Source organism: Bidens hawaiensis, unplaced genomic scaffold, assembly GCF_021521415.1.
Source record: "Bidens hawaiensis isolate Kalapana, Puna unplaced genomic scaffold, B.hawaiensis_p1.1 tig00041148_1, whole genome shotgun sequence".
NCBI lineage: Eukaryota > Viridiplantae > Streptophyta > Magnoliopsida > Asterales > Asteraceae > Bidens > Bidens hawaiensis.
The window spans coordinates 70,661-81,905 of NW_027505700.1; the positions used below are offsets into that span (position 1 = coordinate 70,661).

At 34.2% G+C, this 11,245-nt stretch overlaps 2 protein-coding genes across 2 annotated transcripts; both read right to left on the reverse strand.

The window, feature by feature from the left end:
• Nucleotides 1-986: 986 nt before the first annotated feature.
• LOC143614816 (uncharacterized) lies at nucleotides 987-1,671 on the reverse strand. The gene is made up of 3 exons (XM_077088138.1): nucleotides 1,579-1,671; nucleotides 1,372-1,459; nucleotides 987-1,289 (listed from the first exon to the last, which is right to left on the reverse strand). The coding sequence occupies exons 1-3, from the start codon at nucleotides 1,646-1,648 to the stop codon at nucleotides 1,100-1,102; spliced, it is 348 nt and encodes a 115-aa protein (XP_076944253.1). The 5' UTR covers nucleotides 1,649-1,671; the 3' UTR covers nucleotides 987-1,099.
• A 74-nt stretch (nucleotides 1,672-1,745) lies between these two features.
• On the reverse strand, nucleotides 1,746-6,871 carry LOC143614815 (uncharacterized). Its single transcript, XM_077088137.1, has 11 exons — nucleotides 6,740-6,871; nucleotides 5,173-5,958; nucleotides 4,854-5,083; nucleotides 4,697-4,765; nucleotides 4,435-4,523; nucleotides 3,203-3,290; nucleotides 3,016-3,123; nucleotides 2,745-2,942; nucleotides 2,088-2,167; nucleotides 1,942-2,014; nucleotides 1,746-1,874 (listed from the first exon to the last, which is right to left on the reverse strand). Exons 3-11 carry the CDS (start codon nucleotides 4,890-4,892, stop codon nucleotides 1,746-1,748), a joined length of 873 nt encoding a protein of 290 aa, XP_076944252.1. The 5' UTR covers nucleotides 4,893-5,083; nucleotides 5,173-5,958; nucleotides 6,740-6,871.
• Between the last annotated feature and the right edge of the window lie 4,374 nt (nucleotides 6,872-11,245).

Consider the following 11,245-nt stretch of genomic DNA (forward strand, 5'->3'; position numbering starts at 1 on the left):
ACTTGTCATATCCGCCCCATTAGATCAATCACAAGATGAGAAACCAATATGTCATCTGTTCCCACCTTTAAATCAAACGTGAAGACTCAAGAAGTCCATTTCTAGCCCAACACTCTTAGCTAAGGATCAAAGGTATTTCCAACATATTTGATGGTTTGTTTACCTACATATACATAAACATAGTCTAAAAGGAAACAAGCTATACATACACATGCATAAAACCTTCAGTTATCAATTATAACTAGGTGTATTTAAACCCACGGATTGCAACGGGGATGCATCGGGAATTCGACGAGTATCACTTTATTATGGTAATGCGGTGTCACGGTGTGGGTGTGACGGAAATTTGATCAGTAAACCAAGGTTACATAGCTTTATCTACACCACCAACTTGTTTCTCTTGTTAAGAATTAGTTTCCATACATGTATATTTAAAATTTTGGTGGTGATAATGGCAAAAAACACTCAAAACAGCAATATTAATAGATAATATAACAAATAGCAATATTAATACTAACACAAGTATGGAACTTTTGGAAGGGATAAGAACAAGGCATTAATGGCTATATAGTCCCACCCACTAAAAGCTTTCCCAACAAGTAGGGACACTTGACACTATTGCATATGTAAATGAGTAAAGGTAAGTCCAACTACTAAATCATTACTCACTTTTAACATCTAGTGAAGGTGATGTCATAAATTAAGAATTGTGGTAAATACCAAGTCTTATCAACCTAATGAAACGATAATAAATTTGCATTTTTCTTAACTTCCATGATTGAGTTGAGCTGTCTTAGCAACATCTGATTTTTTTTTAAACGGGCCACTTAAAAAACTATAGTTAAAAAGGAAACAAGTCAATTAAATGAGCGCATCCTTTGTTCATGTCCGTTTAGTTAACTAATTGAATGAGATTCCTTGTCCATTGTCCGTTCGGTTCGTTTGCAACCCTAGATGTATTAAGTATAAAATTCCTGAGATTTACAGACTCAAATAGAAAAGTTAAAAACAGTAATCGTTTAGTTCAACAAGCTGTTGACCAAGACTTGAGTCAACTTTTATCTTCATTACATGTTCTACTCTTACTCAATTTAACTGTTTACTTTTTACCTTGACGGCTGAGTAACTGTGATGTGCTCCTACATAACCGTAAAATGCTAAAAAATCCCACTCTGAGATCTTTAACTGCTGCTGCAATCTCAGCTGTAAGTTTTTCATTGGATGAAATCTGTGATCCATCAACCGAAACGCTGATCTGGCACGCAGCAACATCTGCTGGATAGATTCCCCTGTTTGCATAGTGTATAACATTTTGACGATCAGAGGTCAACGAAATCATTGACCAAATAATAAGTATAAAACGTAAGGCACCTCTTTAGACATGCTGTGTTTAGAGTTAATGTCGCCTTCTTTCGGCTGTTTGAATCAAAGAAATAAAGCTCCAAATCAAGACGTTCATCTGCAAATCAACAACCTTTGTAATAAGAGTTTACTTTTAGAAAGAAAAAAAACACAAGAATATGATATAATGAGAGAAAAGCAAGAATATCATATAACAGAACATTTAGGACGGATTACCAAAAGACGTGTGAAATCTTGCATGAATCAGGTTCTTTAGCTCGAATTTTGCACATTGTAACTCGTCCATCACGTCAACCAAATTTCCCAAGAGAGAAGTTATCATCTTTTAAAAGAAAATATCAAAAAACATTACTTTTTTTAAAATAAGTTAAAAGATGTTAGTGTTACATATTTTTTATTAAGATCCTTACTTGAGTTTCTTGTGGCATACTTGTAGCAGTTAAATCCTTCTGTACTAAGCCAGTATTGATAACAAATCCAAAAGCAGTTGAAGCATCCATATCTTTAAACTTCTACAAAGCAATACAAAGAATTAATAATCATTAGAAAAAGAGTGAACATGATTATATAATACTTCACCTTGAGTATATTCGTTTGATTTAATGTATTGGAAACTGATAATCTTGGGACTACACCAGCAGTGACAGTTAACCTATAACAAGATTAATAATATGTGTTATGATGAAGTCTTTCTCTAATATAACTTATGATAAAGATGAGTCAACCTTTGAGATATTAGGTCAAGGTAATTAAGAACTATATCATGATGATCTTTGCAATTCTTCAGTTCGCCTATAACAAAAAGCTGGAACAAGAGTGACAAAGTAGCAAACAAAAGTTTCATCAATCATATTGTCATCTAAAATGATATAATGAACTAATAAGATGAGTAGGCTTTTAAACAAACCAAACATGCAATGAACCGTTAGGCACAAAGTTCGTTTTTTTAACAAACGAATGGATATGAACAAATTTTTTTGTTCATTTAATTAAACGAACAAACATGAACACGTCTCATTCGTTCATTTATGTTTGTGAGCATTCGTTCATGTTCAATTATTCATGTAATTAATGTTCGCTTGCTTTCGTTATGTTCGTTAATTTACATTTGTCTTAGTTCATTCATTTACATTTGTTTATACATTCACTTAACATATTATGTTCATTCCAATTTACTCTAATTTGCTCGTTTATGTTCATGAACCGTTCGTTTATAGTTTATACTCTTAACAAACGAACATAAACGGAGATGAATAAGAAAACACCGTTCATTTAATTCTTCGTGTTCAATCGTTTGTTTGGTTAAAGTTAAACGAACGTACACAAACACGCCCTGTTCAAGTTCGTTCGGTTCGTTTACCAACCTAAAGTATATACAGGACCTGCATATCCTTCCGTATGATCTGACAATGTGCTCTTTTCATCAAATAACTATTGGCATTTGCAACAGTACCAGCAGTGTTCGGTTCTCCTTTCATCTTACATGATACGTGGAAAGATTTAGTCAAGTTGGAAATTCTTATATAAATGTCTTTTACCGCCTGTGCCATTGAAGCAATTTTGTCTTTGTCTACTTGGCACTGTTAAAATCAAGAAGATTAAAAAAACTATCGTCTGGTAAAAAAAAACAGATTTAAAATAGGGGTTAGATACCTCTTCAATGTCCTTACTATTAACTTGAACAACCAGTGACTTTTGTAATGAATTTAAATTCATTGTTTCACACTCTCGGATTCCAGAGGCAAGTAAATGCCCATTTTTCTACACACGAAACAGAAATGAGAATGTACAGAGGTAAATAGAGAGTTTGTTAAAGAAGATAGATGGGAGTACTAAATACCAGTAACCGCTCCCGTTTAGCATTCATTAGCTGCAGCTTTGCTTGCTCGTACACAAGTGTACACCGTGTCAATTTCGTTTCTACTGCTCTGTAATTTTCCATACGAAGAAGATTGGAGTATGACACATAAAATAAACCAATTTAAAAAAGGATATGATATACTTTATCTATTATGGGTAATAACTTCAACAACTCCTAATAACCAATTTAATTATTTAATATTATTTGAGGGTGGTTTTGTCATTAGTTATATGTAAATATGTGATTACATATATCTAATCACAAGTTTACATATGTGTAATAACCCAAACACATATATGTGTAATAACCATTCACATATATGTGATCATAAAATGGGATATACTAAATGGCAAAACTACCCTCAAATATTATCAAGTATATAAAATAAATATATAAAGTGATTAGTTGTTTACTTGTTACCATAGTTATTAAAAACGTCCGCCCACTGCGCCGAGGCGCTATTTTTAGGCGAGGCGATCATTTAGCGACTCTAAATAGGAAAGGCGCAATTCTAAGGGCAATTTCCGGTTTTTTGGTTTTTTTAAATTTCTATGATTTTTTTTATTAATATTCACTAACTGAGTCATAATAAATACCTAAAAAGGGGAATTTACTTAATTTAATTCAATCTATCTATATAATCATTGACTATTCTAGATGATGAATGCTTATTGAATTTTGTTATTGTTAAATAATTATTTTGATTTGCTTTGCTGAATTTCCATTCTATGATTTATTTTTCTTGTTATATGATTGAAGCTTTAAAACTAAATTTTAAAGGTGGACTTTCTAATCTAGAATGACTAAATTTTGATTATTATTTGCTCTAGATTTGGCAAATACAACTCTGATTTTTTTTAGGTTAGGTTGTAGAGCATAATTAATAATCCAGTTTAACCTAACATGTCAACAAAATGACTTCATTTAGTCAGTGACTGCGTAATTTATGTATGCTATGATGCTTTTAAACTTTAATTTGCTTTTGGTATTGGATAATTTATGGTGTTGGAACTATGTTATTCAAGTTTTAGAATATATAGTAAAATTTTAAGTTTTTTTCATTGTGCGTTGTTTTTTTTCTTGGGCCCTCGCTTTTTTTGCGCCTTGAGTACGCCTAGCGCATTTGATAACTATGGTTATTACGAGTTCTTGAATTATTGGGAAGTTCTGAAATGATCCTCATCTAAAAGAACAGTCTGAGCATAAATTACCTTTTATCTTGAGAGTGAAATTCATCAGAAATAAGTTGATATGTTTGCGACCTCTGAAGCTGCCCCAGAATATCTTCCAAACGATCAATCTGCAAAGACGGCAACCATCACAAAATGTTAAACAGAACCCAACATCACAACCAATTCCATGATTTTGATTCCTTCAACTTTGGAGTTGAAAAAAAAAATGAAAAGCCAGAAAGTTTTTAGATATTTTACTAGCTAATAGTTGTGGCAAAAAAAAAAGGATAAAAGAATATACCGCATGCAAATTCATCTTATCAACTGAATCTGAAAGAAATTTTGTTTCCTTAAGGAATCCAGTATGAATCTGCAAAATAGAACGTCAGGCAAAACAAGATATAAAACCAAAAATAACTATTCTAATAAAAACTCGAATTAACGGTTGACAACCAGACCTTAGTCAAATGTTCCAGATTAGGGCCAGCACTTAGCATCCCAATGTCACTTGGGAGTTCAAGACCAGAACTTGAACTCGTTTTGACTTTGTAACAGTTTTGTCAGTAGTAACATTTTCAGCTTTTCTTTTACGCTCAGCTGAGTTTACTTGAGACGGTGCATTTTCTGCATTAAAAGTATTATTGTTTTCTTTATTTGAAGGGCTTCTACCAAACTGGTCTGCTAAATTCTGAAAAGAATGCAACACAAGAGTCAAACTATCTTTAGTACATCTACTAAGCTTTAAAAGAAAATAAATAAAAAATATATAATCTTGACCTTTTGACATGAGTTTTCATCCATCCTGCCATTTAATACAAAAGAATCTTTCATTATTGGTTGAAACTTTTCATGTTCTATATTGTTTGATAAGTTTGTTGAGTTTCCCTTTGTGTCTGAGTTATTGTGCACACCATAGAGAAGATCTTCACTTCCATGCACCTTTTCTACAATATTGGATCCTGCAACATATACTGGAGTTGAACAAATCTTATTTGCATCATCTTTATAACCATATATGATATCTGGAGATCTTAAAATACTTTGATGCATTCGTTCTCCAGACCGCGTATTTTCAGATGGTAAAACCATTTGTGACGCAACAAGATTTTTTGGTGTCCCGGTCTTATTACCGTTTAACAAATCACCCAAAGGAATCATCTTAGACGGACCAGCAAAAGATCTAGATTCTGAATCTTGAAGTTTAGCATTCATAGTAGCAGAAAAGGGTGAAGCTTCCAGAATCCTTAGTTTAGAAATGCTTTTTTGTAAAGATGAACGACTAGCTCTTTGAACAAGACTTGTTGGATTGTTGAAAGGAGTCACGGTTCCTGGAGATTTAAACAGACTGACACTGTTTAAAAGTGTGTGGCTTGGCTTATCAGTTAAACGGGTTATTGAACCCGCCAAAGGAGATTCCTTTTCCTTTCCTGCCACATCATTAAACTGATGAGCTGCACTTGCATGATTTGAAGGAGTCTGTTGACTTGTAGTTGAGAATTCAAAGCTTGAGTTGACTCCAAATGCATCTTTCACGAGTTCATTTGGTTTAACAGTAAGAGTATCCTATAAATCAGAAGTGTATTAACGAAAATCAGGTAATTGCAGTTAGACATTATATACTTTTATGTATTTTTGAATAACTTTGGAAAACGTTAGACTCATTCGATCCATTTGACATGTTTCCTTTTGGTACCTCTTTTATTTCTCCCTTTTTAACCGTTAGATAAAGCTTTAAAAAAATAAAATATATATATAGCTTGAATCGACCCATTTGTATGGCAGAGAAAGTTAAGTACAAATAGCATATCACTGTCATATGCATGTTTATTAATGTGAATGGAGGTGTAGAGAGAGAATGTAACCAGGGATGCAAACAAACCGAGTCGCTCGTGAGCTACTCGTAATCAAATTGATAAATAGCTCGAAACGAGACGTGTCATATTGAGCCCGAGCCTCAGCTCGTCGGTTTCATTATCGAGCACAAGCTCAAGCCTTGTGTATTTTTAAGGTTTAACTCTTTTAGACTTCTATGTATTAATTTCACACTGCACAATCGAGCTTTGGCTCGTTTAAAGTACTGCACACGATCTTGAGTCGAGCTTAGGCTCATTTAAGATTTTTCTCAATATATAAAAATAATTAAAAATGTATAAATCCTACCTCGAACTCATGTAAGTCAAAGCGAACTGAGCTCGAGCCTAGTCAAGTTTGGGCTCGGCTCATTTACACCCCTAAATATGACACACTGCATAAAGCAAGAATTAACAAGGTAACAATCAGAAAGCAACAAATTAGAGCGTAAATAATAGCAATAACAAACTTGATATTAGTTCTGAGTGCTTACCCTGAAAGATTGATTGGGGGACAATGATTTAGACAAAACCCCAAATGCAGTGTGCTTATTAGAAAGAAGCTTTAATCTATCACCTGCAACACCTGTCTCAACATGTTTTTTGTGCTCATCATCACTCACAACGCCTTTAATATTACTATCTTGAGCAGCTTCTTTCAGTGACTTTTGCACAGTAATATGGGAAACCGAGAGCATGTCATTGTGGCCTACTGCTATTAGTGGATCCATTGCAGGTGATAATTTCCCGTAGTCATACTTATCATGATATTCTCCAACAAGACTCATGTCATTTGAATGAGAACTGGTGACAGAAACATCAGGTTGAGGATTCGGTTTATTTCCAAGTGTCAATTGCATGGTGCCAGGAGTAGGGGTTAAAGTCTTAAAATCTTCTGAGTCTGATCTAGCAACGCTAGGATAATGCATTGAAAATGCTGTTGAATCCATTGTTTGGTCATGATTATCAGAGTCTGACAAACCTCGTCTGATAAAAAAACTTGGTTTTACAGGGCCACAGAAATTATTATCTTCTGCTAGCAGAAAGTAAATTATATGAATAAAGAAACAGTTAGCAGCATTTGTATATGTTAACTAGAATGAATTAAGAAGACGAGGGAGATGGAATGAGTTTGAAAAAAGGGTTGGGATTCATCATCATCAGCTGACGGTGGAGTAGAAGGAGGCTGGGCGGAATCAGGAGGAGGCGTTGTTTCCTCAGGGTCGTATATGCGAACCCAAGTGTTCTCCGCAACGAGACCGCTTTTTGTTGAATGCCGTTGCTCCTTCTTCCTCTTCCTCTTCTGTCTTCTTCATGTTCGATTCTGATGACATTTCTGCTAGGTTTCTTTAGTTCCTCACTATCAAAACCACAATTACTAATTTTTGTGCGGGAAAATTCAAATCAACCTCAAACCCGACTCAATTCAAATCAATCAACCTAACTTTATAAACTTATCTTTATAATTTGAGTCAAACATACAGCTGAGTCTGCGAACTATATCTGCAGGCATCTGTAATTAAGAATTAGATCGAGATCGTATATCCGTACATTTATCCAAAAGTACCCATACCTAAATTCAGTAAATCTTAGGACCCATACACGTACCTGAATTATTTATTTAAATTAATAAATAAATACTTATTTTATTTAAAAAAACTATTTATAAACAAAATCATAATAATAATAATATCTCCTTGATTCCAACACATGATAGCCCGGGAATAGAATGTCGAAAAAGCTGGTAGACTATATGAGCCTCCAAAAATCAATGCTTGAAGGAAGAACATAATATTTGACATCATATGCTGGAAATTAGTTTGCATATAATTATTCTTTAATAATGTAAAATGCATGCAACGGATTAAAAGAAATGTCACGGGCGACTAAGATACACATTGTTGTATATACCAAAATCAAAACCCAGCCGATTATCCAAGAAAATAATTACAAAATAATAATGATGTAAGCATTCAAAATTTTACAATATGAACAAGTATTATATTAAAGAATATACACATTTCACCAACATAGATGTAAGAATACAATACGGGCGTCCAGTTGAAGGGCAACGGTTTGCCGACTTACACTTAGCATAACAAAAGGTTGAAAAATCAGCTGTAATTCCAACTATTATTAAAGAACAACCGAGAGCATGAACAGAATGCTCTCGCGCTACTGTTCTCACAAGAATGCAGATCCTAACTTCATTTGTTGAACGGAAATCTATTTCCTTTCATATACATATGTTAATCAGTTTTAACATTAAAATACTAAAATGTTTATTTTTAAAATGGGTGCTTATCCTCACCCTTACATTCTTATAAAAATGTGAAGATGATGATTTCTTTACCAGTTTTAATTTAAAAAGGGATGTGATCTTCACACACCACCCCCACATGCCTATACGGCTCGTATAAGCCTATACGGCCGTATAGGGTACGAATGTCTGACAATGGGACAAAAAAACAGCTTTTTGCAGCCTACACGACCGTATAGGCTTATACGAGCCGTATAGGCATTAAATGGCTCGTATTGATATCTATCAAAGCCATAAAACCTATACGGTCGTATAGGGCTATACGATCGTATAGAAAACATTTGCAGAAACATTTAGACTGCCTTAATCGTTGTCGGAAAACAACTATACGAGCCTATACGAGTCGTATAGTGCTATACGACCCGTATAGACAGATTTTCTGCTCTCTAAAAAATATGGACCACGTTTGGGTGAACTGGTTTCTTTTATGAACGTGGACCACGTTTAAAACTATATGTATTTTGGAACATGATGTATTTTGAGGTGCACTTTTATTTTAATGTATGTGGACCAAATGTTAAAAAAACCTCTAATTTTTATTATATGTAAGCTACAAGTATGCCTAGAATATTAAAAAACCTCAAATGTTTTTCAGAAAATTTAATAATAAACAAGCTGGGTCAACAGCCCCAAACAGTCTTGAGCTTTTGACGAGCTAAGTTGGAGCTCAACATTTAAGCCCGTTAAGATAAACGAGTCAGATACTGTAACACCCCGTAACCGCAGCAGAAACGTACACGGGATGCAACAGACACATCTGATATCAACAGCATTGTTTATAAAGAAAACACCACTACATTAATTTAAACATATTACATTGTTCTGAGTTTCATAACCATCTAAGCGTTATCACATAAGTGTTACCGATAGTACATTATCATATTTAATGCAAAATATAGATCTCTAGACTTCCACAAAATAGCACACAGCATCGAACACATATCACTCATTCCGATTTGAGTGTACCTAGAAAGCATGTAAAGAAAACGAGTCAACTACGAATAGTTGGTGAGTTTCACTAATTTAAATAAACCATGACAATTCATTATAAAAATCATAAGTAAGTGATGTAATTATACTGAGTTCACAAGTGAAAACTCTATTAACCCCAAAACATATCGATTAACCTCCGGGAACTCTGTTACCCCAGAATACTTCCAATAACCCCTGGGAACTCTGTTACCCCAGAAACACATTTAATAACCTCTGGGAACTCTGTTACCCAAGAAACACATTTAATAACCTCTGGGAACTCGGTTACCCCAGAACACTGTTTCGGGCCTTACAATATTAGCAACTCAGTTAATTACCATCTTAATACATTACCGTACGATTTCCGTACAATAAACATTATATAAATACATTCATTTCCATGCGATCGGCATGTACTTAAACACTTCAATAAAAACATGCTTTCCGCCCCGGGAAAATATTTAAAACAGTTCAGTAAAAAGGGGCTCGTGAAAACTCACCTTCTTGTGAGCAAGATGTACTACGGTGCACAGCTACTGGTACAGATCTGTAATACGATCCCCAAATCGTTACTACACAATTTCTATCAATATAACTTAAATTCGTGTTAACCGGTACGTCCGGGGACACTGTTAACCCAGTACCGTACACGATCCGGGGACCATGTTAACCCCGATACACTACTCAGGACTTAGATTGTGATATCACTTAGAGTTCTTTAGTCAAAACTACCGATGGTTTGTTTTCTCGTTTTGCGTGCCTAGCACGGTTATTCGTCTTTATGTTTTCAAAAAATGAGTTTGACCACACACGACCCGAAAATAGTTATTATTGATATCTTCATTAAAGTGGTGAAATTAGAGCTCGGTTAGACACCCCGTTTGGCCGCGGGGCCCGTTTCCGTCTTTAATACACCGGAAACGGTTAAATCGGGTAAAATTACCCAAATCATCCGAATTATTTTCGGATGATTTATTTTTACTTGATTAACTTAGTTTCATGAAAATAGTTCATTTTTAAGGTTTTTATGCATCAGTCAGCTCGCTTAGGCGAACTTTGCCGGTTTACCCGTTTTAAGCTTTCAAAGTTTGTTTTTAAGTTCCATTTAGCACAAATAAATATCCGTTTAGTCTCGGGCCTTGAAATTTTGTACAAACCATATTTTGACAGTAAGGAATTTTATAAAATTTTTTCCAGAATTAATTTTTATATCTAAAATTTATTTAACCATTTTTAACGTCATTTAAACACCAAATATGTCGAAAATACCAAACGACCTTCGAAAAATCCCAAATTTTTCTGGGATGACCCCTGTCACCCACATAGTTCCCTGTAATTTTTCCAGAACCAAAAACTCATTTTTCATGCCATTTTTACCAAAACCGAGCTAGAAATCCCTAGAACTCGTTTTACCGAAAAGCCTACTTAGACTTCTCCAATGAACCTGAAATTTTGTGTGTGACTTTTATATGTTATAAAAAGCTTATATTAAATTTTCCAGAATTTTTCATGATGTTTAGCTATTTTTCACCATTTTTGGCCAAAACCGAGCATTAAATTCACCAAATATTCATCCTTTATCCAAAAATTACCAAAATTTCACAGATCTTATATTTTCATGTGTAGATCATCTCTGTGAAATTTCATGACCCAACTCTAAGCCTACCACAATCTGTCCAAATCACACAAATCATACGAAAACCGAACT

Excerpts from the sequence above, each read along its gene's own strand:
- LOC143614815 (XM_077088137.1), bottom strand. The coding sequence starts at position 4,892 with ATGCTAAGTGCTGGCCCTAATCTGGAACATTTGACTAAG. Across the intron at positions 2,168-2,744 it reads TCATACGGAAGGATATGCAG|CTTTTTGTTATAGGCGAACT; the intron begins GTCCTGTATATA and ends CTCTTGTTCCAG. Across the intron at positions 1,875-1,941 it reads ATCAAACGAATATACTCAAG|AAGTTTAAAGATATGGATGC; the intron begins GTGAAGTATTAT and ends ATTGCTTTGTAG.
- LOC143614816 (XM_077088138.1), bottom strand. The coding sequence starts at position 1,648 with ATGGACGAGTTACAATGTGCAAAATTCGAGCTAAAGAACCTGATTCAT. Across the intron at positions 1,460-1,578 it reads AAGATTTCACACGTCTTTTG|ATGAACGTCTTGATTTGGAG; the intron begins GTAATCCGTCCT and ends GTTGATTTGCAG. Across the intron at positions 1,290-1,371 it reads AACACAGCATGTCTAAAGAG|GGGAATCTATCCAGCAGATG; the intron begins GTGCCTTACGTT and ends CTATGCAAACAG.